General features: G+C 39.2%; 2 protein-coding genes across 3 annotated transcripts in view; one reads left to right on the top strand and one right to left on the bottom strand.

Moving 5' to 3' along the window:
* Positions 1 to 22206, top strand: part of LOC125078708 (prostate and testis expressed protein 13-like) — an 85201-nt gene that overhangs the window by 27815 nt on the left and 35180 nt on the right. The gene's annotated exons all lie outside the window — the stretch shown is intronic.
* PATE3 (prostate and testis expressed 3) lies at positions 10891 to 13035 on the bottom strand. Its single transcript, XM_047691765.1, has 3 exons — positions 12987 to 13035; positions 11524 to 11646; positions 10891 to 11015 (listed from the first exon to the last, which is right to left on the bottom strand). The coding sequence occupies exons 1-3, from the start codon at positions 13033 to 13035 to the stop codon at positions 10891 to 10893; spliced, it is 297 nt and encodes a 98-aa protein (XP_047547721.1).

Here is a 22206-nt window from a genome sequence, read left to right as displayed (position 1 = left end):
CTTTGTATTATCTGTAAAGTTAATATTTCTCTGTGTTATCTATGTTCCTTTCTGGTCTGTGTTACTTTGGGCTCTCTCTTTGCTTAAATGACCCCTTTTCATATTTCTTGGTGGGGGGGCTGGTTTAGTAGTCACAAATTCTTTTAGTTTCTGTTTGTTGTGGAAGATTTTTATCTCTCTATTTTGAATGATATCCTAGGTGGATAAAGTATTCTTGGCTGCATATTTTTCTCAAACAACACCCTGAATATATTATGCCAATCCTTTCTGGCCTGCCAAGTGTCTGTGGATCGGTGTGCTGCAAGTCTAAAGTTTCAATTCTTTTAGGTTATGGATCTCTTGTCCTGAGCTGCTTTCAGGATTTTTCTTTGTCTCTGAGATTTGCCAAGTTTCACTATTACATGTTGGGGTGTTGGTGTTGACCTATTTTTATTTTATATGTCAAAACAATAAAAAAAAACAAAAATAAAAAAGTATTGACCTATATTTTAATGGCCTATTTTTATTTATTTATTTTATTATTGATTTTTAGGTGGTTTCTCTGTGCCTCCTGTACTTGCACCCAGGTTAGGGAAGTTCTCTGCTATAATTTGCTCGCTTCTGTCTCTCTCTCTCTCTCTTTCTCTCTTTCCTCTTCTTCTGGGATCCCAATTATTCTAATGTTTTTTCACTTTATGTTTTCACTTATCTCTCAAATTCTCCCCTCATGATCCAGTACTTGTTTATCTCTCTTTTTCTCAACTTCGTTATTCTCGGTCATTTTGTCTTCCATATCACTAGTTCTCTCTTCTGCCTTATTTATCCTAGTGGTTAGAGTTTTTATTTTTTATTGCATCTCATTAAAAGCTTTTTAAATTTTAACTTGATTAGATTTTAGTTCTTTTATTTCTCCAGAAAGGAATTCTTTAGTGTAGTTTATACTTTTTTCAAGCCCGGCTAATATCTTTATAATCATTATTCTGAACTCTAGTCCAACATCTTATTTATATCCATACCGATTAGGTCCCTGGTAGTCAGTACTGCCTCTTGTTCCCTTTTTTGAGGTGAGTTTTTCCACCTTGTCCAGAAGAGAATAGATAAGTGAGAGAACAAAATACTAAAATGGCACCAACAACCCCAGAGACATATACATGAAACAAAGCAGAAGAGACCTGAAACAAACAAACAAACAAAAAGAAAAAAAAATTCCAAAAAGAGAGACTATAATCAGGTGAACAGAACAGAGCAATACACTATATCCTGTGTGTATTTTGGTTGGTTTGTTAGAATAAACTACATCTCAAAATTGTAAAGAAAGAAAAACATATATATACAGAAATAAAATTAAATACTTTGAAAGGATAGAATGTAACTGTGAAGATGAAAATTAAAAAGAGTTTAACAAAACAAAACAAAAAAAGAAAACAGAGAATATGATTGTACAGGTGAAGAGAACAGAGCGATACTCTAAATTCTGGGTGTATATTTGTCTGTTTGTTAGAAGAAACTGCATCCCAAAATTGTAAAGAAGGAAAAACCTATACCTATACAAAAATAAATATGTGAAAGGATAGAATGTAACTGTAAAAATGAAAATTTAAAAAGATTTTTAAAAAAGAGTTGATAAAATAAGAAATTGGTTGGGGGACGCCTGGGTGGCTCAGTTGGTTAAGCAGCTGCCTTCGGCTCAGGTCATGATCCCAGCGTCCTGGGATCGAGTCCCACATCGGGCTCCTTGCTCGTCAGGGAACCTGCTTCTCCCTCTGCCTCTGCCTGCCATTCTGTCTGCCTGTGCTTGCTCTCTCTCCTTCTCTCTCTCTCACAAATAAATAAATAAATAAAATCTTAAAAAAAAAAAAAGGAAATTGGTTGGAAAAGGAAAGAGAAAAAACATTAAATTGAAAGAGTAAAGAATTGTGGAGGGAAACCATGAATTCTATATGCTATATTCCCCAGCACTGGAGTTTTGATGTTCTCATTGAGTGGCAAACTTGGTCTTGGCCACATGTTCTTGCTGATCTTCTGGGGGACTGGCATTTTGATTTGATTCTCAGTTGTCTTTACCCCGAGTGGAATTGCACTGCTTTTGTCAGGGGCCAGGCTAACTAATCTGCTCTGGATTGTTCTGTGTAGCTTCTGTTCCCTGAAGGCTTTTTGCACAGCTTTAGAAGATGAGAATGAAAATGGTGACTTCCCAGTCTCCAGCCCCATAGCCAAGAACTTGGGGACCCACTCCCCAGCCTGCATTCAGGGAAATGCAATAATTTCTGCCTCCCTGGTCTCCATCTGTACTCTTTTGCTCACCCAGCTTGTGACTGAGCATTTGTATCTCAGGTGTGGGACCCCATTTCAAGTCTTAGGTCATGATCCCAAGGTCCTGGGATTGAGCCCCATATCAGGCTCTCTGCTCAGCTGGGGGCGTGCTTCCCCCTCTCTCTCTGCCTGCCTCTCTGCCTACTTGCGATCTCTGTCAAATAAATAAATAAAATCTTTAAAAAATATAAATGTTTGATAGAATTTGCTGGTGATGCCATCTGATCCTGGGGTTTCTGTGTTTCAAGGATCTTGATTACTGACTCATTATTTATTATTATTATTATTTACTCATTATTAATCTACTCAGATTTTATATTTCTTCCTGATTCAGACTTGGTAGGTTGTACATTTCTAGATTGTTTTTCAGAGTCCGCAGTCTCTCATGGTTCATCTCCCCCTCCAGTTTCCCCCAACTCCCTTCTCCTCTCCATCTCCCAATGTCCTCCGTTTTATTCCTTATGTTCCACAAATAAGTGAAACCATATGATAATCGACTCTGTCTGCTTGACTTATTTCACTCAGCATAATCTCTTCCAGTCCTGTCCATCTTGATACAAAAGTTGGGTATTCATCCTTTCTGATGGAGGCATAATACTCCATAGTATATATAGACCATGTCTTCCTTATCCATTCATCCATTAAAGGGCATCTTGGTTCTTTCCACAGTTTGGTGACTGTGGCTATTGCTGCTATGAACATTGAGTACAGATGGTCCTTCTTTTTACTACATCTGTATCTTTGGGTTAAATACCCAGTAGTGCAATTTCTTTTTCTTGCCTAATTTCTCTGATCAGGACGTTTCTAGAAATTGATCCATTTCTCCTAGGTTCACAAATTAGTTGACATACGATTGTTCTTAGTAGTCTTTTTTATAATTCTTGTTATTTTTGTGTTATCAGTGTACTGTCTCCTTTTTCATTTCTGATTTTATTATTTGAATCTTCTCTTTTTTTTTTAGTCCAGCTAATGGTTTGTCAATTAGTTTATGTTTTTGAAAAACCAGCTCTTAGTTCTGGTGAGTTTAAAATTGTTTTTCTTGTCTGTTTCATTTCTTTCTATTCTGATCTTTGCTATTTCCTTGTTTCTGCTGGTTGTCAGCTTATTAATTTTTCTTTTCATTTCTTTTCTGAGCCATTTGTTGTTCTGGAGTGTGTTAATTTCCATCTGTTTGTAGATTTTTCAATTTCATCTTGTTACTGATTTCTGGTTTCATACCATTGTGGTCAGAACATACTTAGTATTATTTCAATCTCCTTAAATTTGCTAAGACTTGGGGCGCCTGGGTGGCTCAGTGGGTTAAGCCTCCGCCTTCGGCTCAGGTCATGATCCTGGGATCCTGGGATCCTGGGATTGAGCCCCGCATCAGGCTCTCTGCTCAGTGGGGAGCCTGCTTCCCTTCCTCTCTCTCTGCCTGCCTCTCTGCCTACTTGTGATCTCTCTTTGTCAAATAAATAAATAAAAATCTTTTTAAAAAATTTGCTAAGACTTGTTTTATGTCCTGTCATATGGTCTATCCTGGGGAATGTTACATGTGCATTTGAGAAGAATCTATTCTCTTTCTGTTGGATAGAATGGTCTATAAATGTCTATTAGGTCGATTTCATCTATGTATGGTTTAAGCTTTATTGTTTACCTGTTGATTTTCTGTCTGGATGATCTGTTCAATGCAGAAAGTGGAGTATTAAAATCCCATGCTACTATCATATCATTGTCTATTTCTCCTTTGTTAGTATTGGCTTAATACATTCAGGTGCTCCAGTGTTAGGATTGTATGTAGTTACAACTATTATATCTTCTTGATGAACTGACTCCTTTATCATTATGTATTGACCTTCTTTGACTTTTATTACTGTTTTTGGCTTAAAGTCTGTTTTATATAATCTAGGTATTAGCTACCCTGCTTTCTTTTGGTTTCCACTTCAAATGAATATCTTTTTCCATGCCTTTGCTTTGAACCTATGTGTGTCCTTAAAACTGAAATGAGTCTCGGGGTGCCTGGGTGGCTGAGTGGATTAAAGCCTCTGCCTTCAGCTCAGGTCATGATCTCTGGGTCCTGGAATCGAGCTCCGAGCTCTGCAATGGGCTCTCTGCTTAGCAGGGAGCCTGCTTCCATACCCCCCCCCCCACCTCTTGCCTCTCTGCCTACTTGTGATCTCTGTCTGTCAAATAAATAAATAAAATCTTCAAAAATAAAACAAACTGGCGGCATCACATTACCTGATTTCAAGTTTACTACAAAGCCGTGATCACCAAGACAGCATGGTACTGGCATAGAAACAGACACATAGACCAGTGGAACAGAGTAGAGAGCCCAGATATGGACCCTCAACTCTATGGTCAAATAATCTTCGACAAAACAGGAAAAAATATACAGTGGAAAAAAGACAGTCTCTTCAATAAATTGTGCTGGGAAAACTGGACAGCTGTATGTAGATGAAACTCGACCATTCTCTTACACCATACACAAAGATAAACTCGAAATGGATAAAAGACCTCAATGTGAGACAGGAATCCATCAGAATCCTAGAGGAGAACATAGGCAGTAACCTCTTCGATATCAGCCACAGGAACTTCTTTCAAGATATGTCTCCAAAGGCTAAGGAAACAAAAGCAAAAATGAACTTTTGGGACTTCATCAAGATCAAAAGCTTCTGCACAGCAAAGGAAACAGTCAACAAAACAAAGAGGCAACCCATGGAATGGGAGAAGATATTTGCAAATGACAGTACAGACAAAAGGTTGATATCCAGGATCTATAAAGAACTCCTCAAACTCAACACACACAAAACAGATAATCATATCAAAAAACAGGCAGAAGATATGAACAGACACTTCTCCAATGAAGACATGCAAATGGCTATCAGACACATGAAAAAATGTTCATCATCACTAGCCATCAGGGAGATTCAAATTAAAACCACATTGAGATACCATCTTACACCAGTTAGAATGGCCAAAATTAGCAAGACGGGAAACAACATGTGTTGGAGAGGATGTGGAGAAAGGGGAACCCTCTTCCACTGTTGGTGGGAATGCAAGTTGGTGCAGCCACTTTGGAGAACAGTGTGGAGATTCCTCAAGAAATTAAAAATAGAGCTTCCCTATGACCCTGCAATTGCACTACTGGATATTTACCCCAAAGATATAGATGTAGTGAAATGAAGGGCCATCTGTACCCCAATGTTTATAGCAGCAATGGCCACGGTCGCCAAACTGTGGAAAGAACCAAGATGCCCTTCAACAGACGAATGGATAAGGAAGATGTGGTCCATATACACTATGGAGTATTATGCCTCCATCAGAAAGGATGAATACCCAACTTTTGTAGCAACTTGGACAGGACTGGAAGAGATTATGCTGAGTGAAATAAGTCAAGCAGAGAGAGTCAATTATCATATGGTTTCACTTATTTGTGGAGCATAACAAATAACATGGAGGACATGGGGAGATGGAGAGGAGAATGGAGCTGAGGGAAATTGGAAGGGGAGGTGAACCATGAGAGACTATGGACTCTGAAAAAACAACCTGAGGGTTTTGAAGGGGCGGGGATGGGAGGTTGGGGGAACCAGGTGGTCTGTACTGGGGAGGGCACATATTGCATGGAGCACTGGGTGTGGTGCAAAAACAATGAATACTGTTACACTGAAAAGAAATTTAAAAAAACTGCAATAAGTCTCTTATAGACAGCATATAATTGGGTCTTGTTTTATCCATCCAGCTAGTCTGTGTCTTTTGACTGGGGAATTCAATTCTTTTCATTTAGGGTTGTTATTGATATGTAAAATCTTACTGATGCTACTATTACTAGTATTATTTTTTTTAAAGATTTGATTTATTTATTTGACAGACAGAGATCACAAGTAGGCAGAGAGGCAGGCAGAGAGAGAGAGAGGAAGGGAAGCAGGCTCCCTGCTAAGCAGAGAGCCCGATGCGGGGCTCGATCCCAGGACCTTGAGACCACGACCTGAGCCGATGGCAGAGGCTTAACCCACTGAGCCACCCAGCCTCCCCTATTACTAGTATTAGTAATAGTAAAACAATTACTACACATTGTTTTCTGGTTGTTTTGTGTTTATATTATTTCTTTTTCCCTCTGTCTTTGCCTATATTTGTAAATTGGTAATTTTCCTTGGTCGTTTGCTTTGTCTCCCCTTTCTTTAGCTTTTGTGTTTCTACTATAGGTTTTTGCTTTGTGCTTGAGTCTTACTGGTTACAGTAATTGTAGTTGCATTATTTTTGCACATAAGTCTGATTGCTGAGATCAAGTGTCAAGTAGATTAAACAGTCCAGTTTAAGCTGATAGCAGGTTACCTTTGATTTCTCTACGAAAGTCCCACCCTTTTACTCCCCCTTTTTTATTTAGATGTTATTATTTATCTTTTTTTAATATTGTGTATTTATTAAATTATAGTAGCTACAGTTATATGAATGCTTTTCCCTTTGCCCTTTGTACTACAGTTAAGTGATTAAAATACCATCCTATTAGAGTTTTCTAAGTGTGATTGTATATCAACCTATAGCAGCATGTTGTGTGTTTTTGTATGTTTTCATGCCATTGATGCCATTAGCCAAAGATGCCATTAGCATCTTTTCATTTCCACTCTATTAGCTTCCTTCAGCATTTCTTAAAAGGCAGGTCTAGTGGTGATAAAGTCCCTCAGCTTTTTGTAAGAATTATTTTTTATGTTCTGGATACAAGTTCTATGGAAGATGAATATCTTCTCTAAGTCTTTATCTTGCCTTTTTATTTTCTTTGAGATGCATTTTAATGAACAGGTGTCATTAATTTTTTTATTTTTTAATTTTTTTATTTTATTTTTTTTTTAAGATTTTATTTATTTATTTGACAGAGATCACAAGTATGCAGAGAGGCAGGCAGAGAGAGAGAGAGGAGGAAGCAGGCTCTCTGCTGAGCAGAGAGCCCTATGCGGAGCTCGATCCCAGAACCCTGGGATCATGACCTGAGCCAAAGGCAGAGGCTTTAACCCACTGAGCCACCCAGGCGCCCCAATTTTTTTATTTTTTTAAAGATTTTGTTTATTTATTTGACAGAGACACAGTGAGAGAGGGAACACAACCAAGGGGAGTGGGAGTGGGAGAAGCAAGCTTTCTGCTGAGCAGGGAACCCAATGTAGGGCTCAATCCCAGGGTCCTGGGATCATGACCTGAGCAGAAGGCAGATGCTTAATGGCTGAGCCTCCCAGGCATCCCGGACATCATTAATTTTAATGTGGTCTAATTTATCATTTTTAAAAAATGGTTTTGCTTTTTAGGTTATGTTTAAGTAAGTAAACTTTGCCTCTTCCAAAGTTATAAATGCATACTATGCTTTCTTCTAGTTTTATTGTGTAAATTTCATATTCAATTTATAATCCAGTTTGAATTTGTTCTTTGTGCATGTTATAAGATAGAGGTAATGAATAGAAAGATTTAACTGTGTAGAGGACCCAGAATTCGTATTAGTGCTAATAGAAATGCAATGTACTATAAAAGGAGCATCTCAAATTAGTTGAAAAAAATGAACTTTTTTTTTATTTTTTAAGATTTTATTTATTTATTTGACAGAGAGATTGAGAGCACAAGTAGGCAGAGGGCAGGCAGAGAGAGAGGGAGAAGCAGGCTCTCCACTGTGCAGGGAGCCTGATGTGGGGCTCAATCCCAAGACCCTGGGATCATGACCTGAGCCAAAGGCAACTGCTTAACTGACTGAGCCACCCAGGTGCCCCCCAAATAAGAACTTTTAAATAAACATTGTTGAGTTAATTGAATAGCTATATGGAAATACATTAAATTGGATCAATTTCTTACAAGGATAAATTCCAAACGGAGAATTTGAGTGTTAATTTAAATGTAAGTATTAGGAGGAAACATGCATGAATTATTTTCTAACTGGGGCATATAAAACAGCTGAATTCCATTAATTATCAGGAATGTGCAAGGCATCCTTTACAACCACTAGAATAGCTAAAATTTAAATGACTGATAATAATTGGTGATGGGAGGTATGTGGAACTCTCATATACTGCTGGTAGAACTATATATTTGTATCACTACTTTCACAAGCTATTTGGCAATTTCTTTCAAAATTATGTATATGGCTATATGGCTACCCTATGACTTACAAATTTTACTTTATTTATATAGTTAAAAGAAATGAGTGTATGTCCACCAAAATTCTTATCACAAGGATGTCTGTAGTAGCTTTATTTACAATAGTCCAAACCTCAAAACAACTTCATGTCCATCAACACAATAATTGATTTAATAAATTATTATGTATGTATAGAAATTATTATGTATGTATAAAATTATTATGTATGTATACATATATGTATGTATACTATATATGTATACAAATTATTATGTATGTATATGTATTATGTATGTATGTATATGTATGTATACATAATACAAATATTATGTATGTATACAAAAAAAGAAGAAACTCTTGATGTAAACAAAAACATGCATTAATCTTAAAAAATATCTGGTGAGTGATAGAAACCTGTGTATGCTTTCATTTGTTCAAGTTCATAAATTCAAGAACAGGTAAAATTATACTATGGTGATAGAAGAACAATAACTTTGAGAGTGGGTGGTTACCTAAAGAAACTTGCTGAGTTAATGGAAATGTCCTGTGTTTTATCTGGGATGGTGGTTATATAGGTTTATATAGTTCTCAAATCACAGCAAACTGTATACTTAGCATATGTTTATTTTATTATATATGAATTATACTTCAATTAAGAAGGTAAAGTAATTAGGGGTACTGGGTGGTTGGTTTGGTTAAGCATCCAACTCTTGATTTCAGCTCAGGTCATGATCTTAGAGTTTCGAGATGGAGTCCCACATTGGACTCTGTGCTGGGTGTGGAGCCTGCTTAAGATTCTCTCTCTCTTTGCCCCTCCCCCCCTCTAAAAAAAAGAAGATAAAGTAATTCTATTTCAACTCATAATGAATATTGGATCTAGTTAATAATAATCAATGGAGGCTAAAACTGTCAGATAAAAGATTGAAGGGAAACTTTATATTGTATAAAATAAATCTGAGAACAAAAACATTTATGTGATTAATCTTCACATCATGAAAACTAGGAAAACCCATGCCTTCAGATATTTCCGATAGAATTGGGTCAGATTACCCCTTCTAAACTTATACTTTTATTTTATTATGGTAATATTGATTATGAATTTTGAAATAAAATTAGCTAATGAATTTTGGAAGAATCTCATAAAAAATAATTGTTGGTGGGGCGCCTGTGGCTCAGTCATTAAGTGTCTCCTTCTACTCAGGTCATGATCCCAGAGTCCTAGGATCAAACCACATGTCAGGCTCCCTGCTCAGCGGGGAACCTGCTTCCCCCTCTCCCTCTGCCACTTCTCCTGCTTATGCTCACTTGTTCTCTCTCTCTCTCTCTCTTTCCCTCTCTGTCAAATAAATTTTTAAAAAATCTTTAGAGGTATTTGAATACTGAAGGGTCCCATAAAAAGAAATGTCTTTTGCATAATACCTTCAAGGAAAACACATGGTATAGTGAACTTTTTTTATTTGGCAGGGAGTAAAATTACCTTTCCTAGTACACTCAAGAAAATAAATATGCAGCCAGAAAAAGCATAAAAGCATCATAAGTCCTGTAAACTAAACAGATGCACAAGGAAAATTTCATCAACCTTACTGGCCATTCAGTTAAACACAGAAAACTTTTCGCTGGCCAGTTACAGGCAGTAGAAATGAGACACAAAATCTGTTCTTGCTGTGATCTGTAACATACTGGGGCAAATAAGACAAACAGAGAAGTGATTCATTGAGAGAGTCACAAAAAGTATTCATAAAGTGACTTGAGTATTCAGAGAGGGAGAATTTGTACAGCAATTGTGTGGGTAACTGGGGAGGTGATAGTGGAAGTGGATAGCAAAAGAGGAAAGGAACAGGGAAAGATTAGAAGAGGAAGGAGAAGGGAGAGTTATGATGTATCTTGAGCGTACATCTTGACAGACCTACAAGTGGCCATGTGTGAGCTGTGACTATCACAGAGGCAGGAATTTCCTTATTTCCTGATTTGTACTGACATTGTAAATGGATGCACTCTGCAAAGGCCAAGAAAATCATAAGTGAGTTTGAAGTGAACACTGTCCACTTGGGAAAATAATGTGTCCATAGAGGAAAATCTCAGCTGTCCACCATCCATTTTGCCGCTATTTCTGCTTAATTATAGTAAGCAACAAATGGGAATTTTAGATCCAAATATTTGTGGACTTTCAGCTGAAGTGTTTCTAGTCTGCCTCAACTAATTTAAGCTAATCATAAGGTTTGGGAACAGTCATGTTTTAAATTCTGCTGTACGGAGACTCTTGGGACAGGCTTCTTGGAGTATGGCAATGCCATTCCCTGTCATGGGAGAAATCTGTTGTTCTGGATCATTATCCTCTGACTAAGGTAGAAACCAAGCTGGAAGCATCAGGAAAGATGACACTGAAGGGAAGAGACCTGCAGTACATCGAGGATGGATAAGGCAGGAAAGCAAGGGCGCACGGAGCATGAAAGGGGAGAAATATTGACATCATTCTAAAGTGAGACCTCTGGAGGGCGAATATTTTAGATTTTGAGGTTACAAAAATTTTGCTTGCAACATTTATGAATGTAAGTCCGATTGTTGAAATCAAAGGTCAAGTCTCTGCAGAATTTCTGACACACCATATATGATAACTGCAGAATGTTATCTGTAATAAGAAAGAACATAGAAAATAATGCAGTGATCTAAGTTCTGTAAAAACAGGTCAAACCTGGCACTAGTCCTATCTGAAAATTTAATTAGGCATCAGGGTAGGTTAAGGGATGGCTTCACAGCTTCTACATACCAAAAGAACAGAGGCAGGAAGACATAGAAGTCACTGGCCCCCTTCCTGGTAGTTTGCCTGAGGTCCCTAACAACCATCAATTCTCTGTAGCTGCTTCATTCCTATTCCTGGTAGATTAGCAACTAGTGCTTTAGTATCTTCAGAGTTCAGATCTGTTAGGTTAGTTTTACTGGGAACAAAGAACCCCCCTCTTCTTCCTCCTATCTCATCTTCCCCCATCCACTTCTGTCTGCATGCACGGGGACCTGAGCTCAGGGGCATTCTTCTCTTCGGTTCCTCTCCTGGATTAGCCTGAGTTGAGAGAGGAAATTGCTGACTCTCCTAAGAATGTCCAAGAATCTCACAGTACCTCCCCGACCCCCTAACTCACCCTGGAAGATCGTTAAAGTCATGCATGACTCATGCTTCTGAGCAACACAGAAACCAAAGCCTCTTCTACAGCGATCTGTCCGTGTGCGAAGGTGGCACGTCATGCACTTCAGTGCTGTCGCTGCTGGAGAGTGGAGAGCTGCTGTGGGTGAGACCAGAGGAACTTGGGAAGGACCTGGAATTATCTAGACTGGATTGGGGGAGCTGGGGGTGAGGCACAGGGGGTGGATGAAGAGCTGGTGGTGGGGAAAAGAGCATGTAGTAAAGAGTTGGGAGCTCTTACCAACTTCATATCCAAGAGAAATGCCATTGTGAGAAGAAAAGTATTCTTCTGGTCCCTATTTCAGCCCTTCTAACTGAGGTAACTTAGAGCAATGATTTTGCCTCCATGGCATTGTTTTTTTCCAACTTTAAAATGGTTCTATTAATGATGGCATAGCCTACCTGACAGCACTGTAGGCAGGCAGGAGTATAATAATGAGGGTGAGTGCTTTAAAATATTTTACCCAAATTAAGGAAGGCACAGATTGCATGGAGCACTGGGTGTTATACGCAAACAATGAATCTTGGAACACTACATCAAAAACTAATGATGACTAACATAACACAATAAAAATAAAGAAATAAAATATAAAATAAAATATTTTACCCAAGCTAGCATTGCTAACATTTGCTGCTTAGATATTGTTAGGGAATATACTCCGTAATCTTTGAACTGAATCTATGTAAAGTCCTCATGAATTATGACTAGTTAGTGACATGGTATGGTGGGGTGAGCTAATTGAAATACAGATTAATAAAAGAAATAAGCAAAAAGCCCAAATGCAAAAGGAAAGTAGCCTTTATTGAGCATCTCATTTGGGCCATGTTCTCTCACTTTGTATCTGATTTAATCATTACAAAAGCTTTGTAAGTATTTCCCCATTTCTCAGATAAGCAATCAAAGGTACAGAGAATTTAAGACAGCAGCCGAAGTATTTAAAAAAAAATTCTGATTCTAGAGCATCCAGTATTTCCTTTCCTATAATCATTTGTTTTCATATAAAGTCCCTGATAAGGGTATCAAAAGCCACTGGCACTAAAACAAACTACAAAATTATCCATTATACACCGACCAGCTCTGTCAGCAAATGGGATACAGATTTATGAATGAAAGGATATCCTCAGGAAAATCTAGCTAGGATTTTGAATTACGGGGAGTGGTAGAGACAGAATGGAGAAAGGGGCAGCCACAGAGGCTGGTGAGGAAGGTGCGCACAGAGCCCCTGGTGAGGAAGGACAGAATGTTGAGAAGGTCAGAAAAGGTGGCCTGTAAGACAGAAGGAGCATTCTGAAGAATGGCTTTTCCTCCCTTATAAATGCGGTCAAATCTCAGCCCTCCATGGGTACCTACAGTACATAGAGATTTTCCAGGGCCTCCCTGTAGCCTGTCTCTGGAGTCCACTTCTCAGGTCTGTGACTCACCTACAAGGAAGCAGAAAAGGAAGAAAACCATCAAGAAGTGTTTGTCCATCCTGAGCCAGAAGTCCCTTGCCCAGGAAGAAGCCAGGAACCGCAAGAACGGCTCTTCAGGCTAGAGGGACAAAACCTGCACGATAGGGCAAGGATTATTCATGCCCAAAGGCAACCAATCACCCAAGGCTTCCTCTGGAAGCTCAAGTTTATCTTCTCTGTACCCCATAGCAAGTATAATGATAATTAGTAAATGTGGGGGTTTACAGCAAGCTAACTTTTTTTTCTGGCTTATAAGTTGACTTTTTTTTTAAAAGATTTTATTTATTTGACACAGAGAGAGAGAGAGAGAGATCACAAGTAGGTAGAGAGAGAGAGGGAAGCAGGCTCTCTGTTGAGCAGGCAACCTGATGCGGGGCTTGATCCCAGGACCCTAAGATCATGATCTGAGCCGAAGGCAGAGGCTTAACCCACTGAGCCACCCAGGCGCCCCTAAGTTAACTTTTTTTTTTTAAATAAAATCTTTCTCCTAGTAATTATTGTTATAGTTATGATGTTATCATTCTTATCCTAATTTTACAGAGGAGAAAACAGGCTTGGTGAGATCTAACATCTTACCCATGATTACATAGTGAGTGGAGGCCACACTTGATACCACCTTGATTCAATACCTCTTGGAGATTTTTCTTTTAAGATTTTATTTATTTATTTGAGAGAGAGAGAGAGAGACCACAGAGAGAAAGGAAGAGGGAGAAGAAGACTTACTGCTGAGCAGGGAGCCTGATGTGGGGCTCGATCCCAGGAACCCAGCATCATGACACTTGAGCCCAAGGCAGATGCTTAACTGACTAAGCCCCCCAGGCACCCTGCCTCTTAGAGATTTATTCATACATTCAGCAAACATTTACTGGGAACTGTTGTGTGCCAGGCACAGTCCCATGTGTGAAAGTAGAACAATGTATAAGTCAGGAAAGTTCATGTAGCTCCTTACCCTTTGGGGGAGAAACAGGAGAGTGAAAGGAATAAAAAGGTGTATAATCTATGATCAAGCTGGGCCTTCAACCTAGAACTTCTGATTCTCAGCCCAGGACCCCTTCACCTTAGCAGAAATCTGTTCTCCACAGCCAGAAACTGTTTATTCTGTAGAACTATGAAGTCCCCCTTAGGATTATCACACAACACGATCTTTACCAAGTTGTGAACCAGCTGGTTTTTCTATGATTTAGTTATGACTCTAAGAAAGTTAACTCAGTAAAGGTTCACCACAGGTAAAGCAGCGGGAAACCATAGCCAGTCTTGGCATTCTCGGGTTCCTAAACCTGCCTGTGAGCTGGTAGCACCTTGGCTAGAAATATTAGGAATCTTCCATACAGAGCTAATTTAATGGCATGTTCTTTCTTGTAGGAACAATCTGTTCATTAAAACATATCAAGGGGCACCTGGGTGGCTCAGTCATTAAGCATCTGCCTTCGGCTCAGGTCATGATCCCAGGGTCCTGGGATCAAGCCATGCATCGGGCTCCCTGCTCAGCAGGAAGCCTGCTTCTCCATCTCCCTCTCCCATTGCTTCTGTTGATTCTCCTGCTGTGCCTCTCTCTGTCAAATAAATAAAATCTTTAAAGATTTTATTTATTTATTTGACAGAGAGAGATCACAAGTAGGCAGAGAGGCAGGCAGAGAGAGAGGAGGAAGCAGGCTCCCTGCTGAGCAGAGAGCCCAATGCAGGGCTCGATCCCAGGACCCCGGGATCATGACCTGAGCCGAAGGCAGAGGCCTTAACCCACTGAGCCACCCAGGCGCCCATAAATAAAATCTTTAAAAAAAAAATCAAGTCTGACATTTTTAGACATCAGGTGAAGACTGGATGACATAGGTCTTAGTACAAATGGCACAGAATTTACAGTGTTCTTTTTCTATGACCACTCAATATGATGGAGCCCATCTTTGCCTAAGAAGAGGGCCAAACGCCTTAGACAGGGAATTGGTTCCATGGAGAGCATCTTAGAAACCGGATGGCATTTTTCAGGACTTTCCAAAGGCTTATCAAGAAGGCAAAACCCTGAGCCTTTGGTGCTTGGGTTTACAAGGCTATCAGAGCATTTTATTTGCCACCCATTTCCCCTGCTTTATCTATTTAAAGAGAATGACTCTAACATCATAGCCAAGGAAGCAAGGAAGTACATTCTAGGTTAAGCTGCAGTTGGTTTTCAGTGTCTACTCTTCTTCCTTGGCAGATGCTTTCTGAAAGGCCCCCTGAGTTTTGAATCTCTTTTCTACTAGATTCTTTCCAGTCAGAATTGTGAAATTTTGCAATTCTGCCCAAACACTGGGATCCTCTGACTTTCTCCTCATCTTCTCCCAGTACCTCATCTGTCAGATTTTCTCTTGAAAACAATTTCTTTCTTCATTTAGCATGACATAGGAAAGACTAACTATTAGAACCCACTAGGAGCAGTGTGGTACAATGGACAGAGAATTTCCCTAGGAGTCTGGAGACCTTTGGTGGATTACTGTGTAATTCATGGCATCTTTAGCGAGCCATTTATCTGTGATGTTAGACTTCAACCATTCTTATGGTCCCACAACTTCAACATTCTAAGGTTTCATAATGTGAATAATGAGGATGGGTACTAAGTTCTGTTCTCCTGACCTAGCAGTTTGCTTGGCACATCATGATGTGCTGAACCATGACGGCTCAATGAAGGAGGGAATGGATGAAGGATAAACCTCACATGATACCACTCTCCACTATCCCACTGATACAGAGTCCCAAATTAAGGCACTCCGTGACAAGACAGCCACCTGCTCAGCATAGATGCCATTTGCCCTGCTCTGAGGAGGAGAAAGCAGAACATTGTGTCCTCATATTCATGGTCTCTCTTGGCTTCAGGGTGGGTAACTGAGATCTTGATGATACCACAGATGAGCAACCTCTTAACTTGTGCTTCTAAATTCCGCCCTTTTTTTTGGGGACATGGACCTTGGCACAGAGTCAGAAGCTGGCTACTTTGTTCCTGGGCTCCCAAGCAGTGGCTTTCCAGAGTGTGTATGGAGACTAGAATGTGAGATAATGATTGTTTCAAAAATCTGGTGGAGAGGAGCCTGTTTGCGGGTCCCAGGGAAATCACCCTCACATATCCAATTGCTGGTGGGAAAAGAGGTAAAGGAAAGAAGAACAACACCAACATTTATCGAGTGCTTGCTATGTGCTATACACGAGGCTAGCCACTTCTACTTAGATCATTTCACGGAGCCCTCACAACACCCTGGTGGTGCAGGGTCTATCAAGAAGCCCAGATGTGGGCGCCTGGGTGGCTCAGTGGGTTAAGCCGCTGCCTTCGGCTCGGGTCATGATCTCGGAGTCCTGGGATCGAGTCCCGCATCGGGCTCTCTGCTCGGCAGGGAGCCTGCTTCCTCCTGTCTCTCTGCCTGCCTCTCTGCCTGCTTGTGATCTCTCTCTGTCAAATGAATAAATAAAATCTTAAAAAAAAAAAAAAAGAAGCCCAGATATGGTTCGAGTATAGATCAATGTCACTAAATTTCTGACTTCATTCACAATATTGCTGATAATCTAATGCTTTAGATGAAAAGTCCCAGTGCTTAATGAAAATTTAAAAAAAAAAAAACCCTTTCAGAACAGTTTATGGACTGATCTTATACATGTGAGTAAGGGATTTTTGTTAGTACCTTACCTTCATTCCTGAACAAAATTTATTAATATGGGGTCTAGTGTCCTCTTAGTTTCATGGGTTCTATGAACCTTGATAGAAAATTTTAATATTTTTCATTAACCTCTTGTCAGGGAGCAAGAATTTCTGTCCCTTTCAAGGTCCTTTTGGCCCAACTAAGAATCAAATTGACATGAAACATATAAACAGGAGAAAAATCAAATTTAATAGCATACATATGGGGAATACACTCAGACATGGAAATCCCAAAGACAGGCAGGCAAAATGAGGTATATATGTCCACCCAAACTAAGGAGAAGAGGGTAGGGGTCTGGGACTTCAGAGGAAAGGAATGCAATTTACTGGAACATAAAAAATAAAGAGTAAATATTTGGTAAACAGAGGTTTGCTGGGCTACTCAGAAACAGTGGGATATAGAGGGCTAGGTTCCTCCCCATCTGCCATACCTAGTTCTTATCATACTGTAATTTTATCTGCACTGATAGCTCTCTTCCTAGAGCAGGTCCTGCATCTAAATTTTTTTAGGCAGTTGAGGGGTAGGTAAAGAACTTTTCCTGAATCTGCTGGCTTGTAATTTATTGCTTTTCTAAATTTAGATTTTATTTATTTTTTTGAGAGAGAGCAGAATTGGGGGGAGGAGCAGAAGGAGAAGGAGAAGCAGACTCCCCACCGAGCAGGGAGCCTGAGACAGGGCTCGATGGTCCCAGAACCCTGAGATCATAAACTGAGCCAAAGGCAGAAGTTAACTGAGCCACCCAGGAGCCACTGATGGATTGCTTTTTGACTCAAAATAATCTTCATGCCAAAGTATCCCATCTTGGGGTGGCCTGCTCTTGGCTCCTACAGTCTAAAGGAGATTTATCATTTCCTTCCATATTTAATGTTGGCAACAAACTGCAAAATGTTAGCAGTACCCAAGGCTATTACTAGTAGAAGTGAAACAACAGCAATTAGTTGTTTTCATTTGCATTTTTGAACTTATTGGAACACAAAGGCCACAGTGGTGTGTGTGTGTGTGTGTGTAAATATTCTCATGAATGCAAGTGTGAAGCCAGATAAAATGAAAGTGCATCTTACTTCTGTCTGTCCAGAAAATTAGGATTTTCTCCCAATAAGAAAGCTCAGTTTGAAAAACTTAGCACGGGGGCACCTGGGTGGCTCAGTGGGCTAAGCCTCTGCCTTTGACTCAGGTCATGATCTCAGGGTCCTGGGATCGAGCCCCACATCGGGCTCCCTGCTCAGCAGGAAGCCTGCTTCCCCCCTCTCTCTCTGCCTGTCTCTCTCCCTACTTGTGATCTCTCTGTCAAATAAATAAAATCTTTTTAAAAAGAAAAGAAAAGAAAAAGTTAGCATGTTTCTGGGGCACATGGGTGGCTCAGTAGGTTGGGCATCTGCCTTTGGCTGGGGTCATTATCTCGGGGTCCTGGGTTCAAACCCTGCATCAGGCTCCCTGACCAGTGGAGAGTCTGCTTTTCCCTCTCCCTCTGCCCCCCACCCCCATGCCTACTCTCTCTTTCCCCAGTGAGTAAATTAAAAAATCTTAAAAAAAAAAAGAATTGGCACATTTCTAAATGGAGCTATGCCATTTTACAAAACCATTTTCTTGGGGCTTCCATACATTTTCTTACCAGCTTGTTGGATGAAAAGAAGCTCCACTTATATTGGATAAACTTTAGTGAACCATGTTGGCACTGATTTGTGGACTGCAACAAAGGAAAAAAAATCCATACTACATTTTCCTTCTCAAATGGGATACTTGATATTTCTTTAAAAATTTGAAGCAGTCGTGTGAGGAATTGGCACATTTGCCATACTCCTTCATTTTACAATGGATGAAACTAAAGGAACCTTTTTCAGTGTTGCCAGTTTGCCTTTTCCTTTTGGTTTTGCTTGCCCTGTGCATGCTGAAGCTGTCAAAGAATTCTTACTTTGGGAAATTGCAAAAATCAGTGACTTTTTGGCAATGGTAAAAAGGTGGTTTTATCATGCAGGACTTTTTTTTTTAAGATCTTATTTATTTATCTATTTGACAGAGAGAGATCACAAGTAGGCAGAGAGGCAGGCAGAGAGAGAGGAGGAAGCAGGCTCCCTGCTGAGCAGAGAGCCCGATTCGGGACTTAATCCAAGGACCCCGAGATCATGACCTGACCCGAAAGCAGAGGCTTAATCCACTGAGCCACCCAGGCGCCCCATCATGCAGAACTTTGAAACAAAAGCTTCTCTTCCCTTTTCACAGATGGAACTCCTACAATGCTTGGTGACCATTTGGTTTTCCTACTTCTTTGAGAAATGAATCTCCTCACTCGATTTTTAGGACAGACATGCACAACAGACAACAGACTATTCAAACAACTCTGAAAGAAATTCTGTCATCAGCCGAAAGAGTCATCAACTTTATCCAAAGTAAGTTTCTAAATCATCACATTTAAAAAATATTTTTGTGGAGGGGCGTCTGGGTGGCTCAGTGGGTTAGGCCTCTGCCTTTGGCTCAGGTCATGATCTCGGGGTCCTGGGATTGAGCCCAGCATCGGGCTCTCTGTCTGTCTGCCAAATAAACAAAATCTTTTAAAAAATAAAAAATACTTTTTTGGAAAATAAGAAAATCTCCTCTATCACACAGAAGTTCTCTGGCTTTTGACAGGGCAAACTTTAGTACCGATTTTGATAAATAACTTTTATTTATTTATTTTTTCAAGAAAGAGCAAACCTACCCTGGAACATTTTGAAAAAGAGGACTTTATTCATGGTGTGGCTCATTCCAAAGATACTTAACCATCTGAATGTGATATATGTTTGCATGTAAGGTCCCAAACTTATTGCTAAGGAGCTACTGAAAAATCAAAGCTTTCTTGGCTAAACTGCCAATATAAATGAAGAAGGTAGAGGCCAGTATCCTTGCAAATGTATGTTTTTCCCTCAACTTTATTCAGATATAATTAACATTAGTTTGGGGTAACTTTAAGGTCTATACTATGTTGATTTGATACACTTAGATATTGCAATAGGATACAACCCAATGGTGGTAGTTAGCTAACTAGTATGGTGGCCTTAGCTAATGACTCTATGGTGTCACACATCATCGCCATCTCTTTTTAGTGGTGAGGATATTTAACATCTACTCCCTTAGCCACTTTCAAGTAATGTAATCACAATGCTGTGCATTACATTGCTAGAACTTGCTCATCTTCTAACTGTAAGTTTGTGCTCTTTGACCAATATCTCCCCTTTTTTCCCCTTGAAAATGTTCAAGTGCTATGGGAAAAGCTCTGCCAGAATGGAATTAAAATACAAAATTCTGTGTCAATTTACTTGAAAGGAGAAATCCATGATCATCTGGAAATACCCCAGAAATCTTTTGAAAGCCATTTCTATCTTCATGACATTAATGTTGAGTCCAGAAATCACACTATTTCATATTTAAAAATTTTTTTTAAATTTTATGTTATGTAGGCTCTACCCAATGTGGGACTCGAACTCACAACCCCAAGATTAAGAGTCGCATGCTCCACCAGTTGAGCCAGCCAGGTGCCCCCACGATGTTTTATGCTTTCTATATTTCTGGTATAAATCATATCTAAAATGTCACAGAAGTGCTAAAGATGGGTTCATTTGTCTGAGGACAAAACACTTCCCCTTCAATTTAAAAAAAATTTTTTTTAGTTCAATTTTTTAAAAAGATATTTTTAATTTGTAACATACCTGGAGTATAAAATGTCCATGGGACCCTCGATGATTTTAAAATACATTACGTTTTATTTTAAAATATTTTTCTTCGTAATAGCTTTATTATGGTATCATTGATATCCAAAAAAACCTGCTCTTTTTAAAGTGTCCAGTTTGATAATATTTGGCATGTTTATGCCTGTGAAACCATCACCCAAATCAAGTCCGTGAACATATTCATCAGGTCTAGAGATTTCCATGTGACCCTTCATAGTTTCTTTTGTAATTCCTCTCTCCCATCTCCATCTCTCCTCCTAGCATCTGCAGGCAACCACTAAGCTGCTTTCTGGTACTTTTGGATCAGTTTGCATATCCCAGAATTTTATAAATTGAGATCATACAGCAAGTGATTTTTTTTGGTTTGACTTCTTTCAGTCAGCATATTGTTTGAGTGATTTATCCACATTATTGAGTCAATGGTTTATCTCTTTATATTGCCTGGACATATTTATTCTATGGACATACCACAACTTGTTTATCCATTTGTTGACGGGCATTTGAATTGAATTCATTTAGTTCAAAATATTTTAAATTTCTCTTGAGACTTCTTCTTTGACCCATAAGGAAGTTAGAAGTATGTTATTGAATCGCCGAGTGTTTGAGGATTGTTTTTTCTAGCTATCTTTCTGTTACTGATTTCTAGTTTAATTTCATTGAGATCTGAGAGCATACACTGTATAGACTTGTATTCTTTTAAATATGTGTAGTGAGGTACTGTGGCCCAGAATATGTCTATTTGGTGAATGGTTCATGCAAGCTTGAGAAGAATGTGCATTCTGTCTGTTGGATAAGATATTCTGTAAATGTCACTTAGATCTAAGTGTGGATTGGTGCTAGTCACTAAGCTGTGTCCTGAATTTCTGCCTACTGGATTGCCCATTAAGGATAAAGGGTGTTGAAGTCTACAACGATAATGGAGCATTCATCTATTTCCCTTGCAGTTCTATCAGTCTTTGCTGTGTGATGCTCTGTGGCAAGGCACATGCACATTAAGGATTGTTATGTCTTCTTGGAAAATTGATCCATTTAGACGTCTATAATGCCCCCTTTATCTCTGTGATGATCACGGTGGTCACCATGAGAGCCGAGTTCTGGGATACCCTTTGTACAGCCACCTTCTGCTGTGCTTTGAGCATCTCCAAGGCTGGGGGAATGCCGTGTGGGTGGCAGGGAAGAAGCGCTGAGAATTGTGGCCCATGGAGCAGCTGTCTCTTATTACTATCTCTTAAAATCCTGCATGGTGCTCTCTAATCTTCCTGAATATGTGTTTTGGTGCTTCTCATTAATTTTGGAAAATTCTCAGTCATTACTCGCAATATTTCTGCCATTCCTTTATCTCTTTCTTTTCCTCCAATATTCCCACTATGTATATTATACCCTTTCTATTTGCCTCACAGTCTGGATTATTCTGTTCTATCTTTTTCTTTTTTTTTTTCTCTTTTTACATTTCAGTTTTGGAAGTTGCTCTTGGCATATCTTCCAGTCTCACTTTCCTTGGCTGTGTAGTGTTTCAGTAATAACAACAACAAAACAAAAGCCAGGTAGGCCTACATGAATGTGTGCTAAGGTCCTAGTATTACTGGTGAAGTGGAAAAGGTGATAATTGACTGTTTTCTGTAATAAGTTAAAGATGTAAGCAGTAATATCAAGGTAACAATTTAGAGAAGAGTTTAAATAAAAAAATATAGCTAATAAATAAGTACAATGAAATAATAAATATTTTTGAGAAATCCAAAAGAAGTCCAGGAAAAAATTTTAGAAGAATCTAAAACAGTTCAAATGGGGGGTAAAAAAAGGTGCTAAGTAAAGTCTTCTATATAT

Source organism: Lutra lutra, chromosome 10, assembly GCF_902655055.1.
Source record: "Lutra lutra chromosome 10, mLutLut1.2, whole genome shotgun sequence".
In the NCBI taxonomy this organism is placed as follows: Eukaryota; Metazoa; Chordata; class Mammalia; order Carnivora; family Mustelidae; genus Lutra; species Lutra lutra.
Note: the sequence above shows the minus strand (reverse complement) of the source record. Positions and strands in the feature narration are given on the sequence as shown.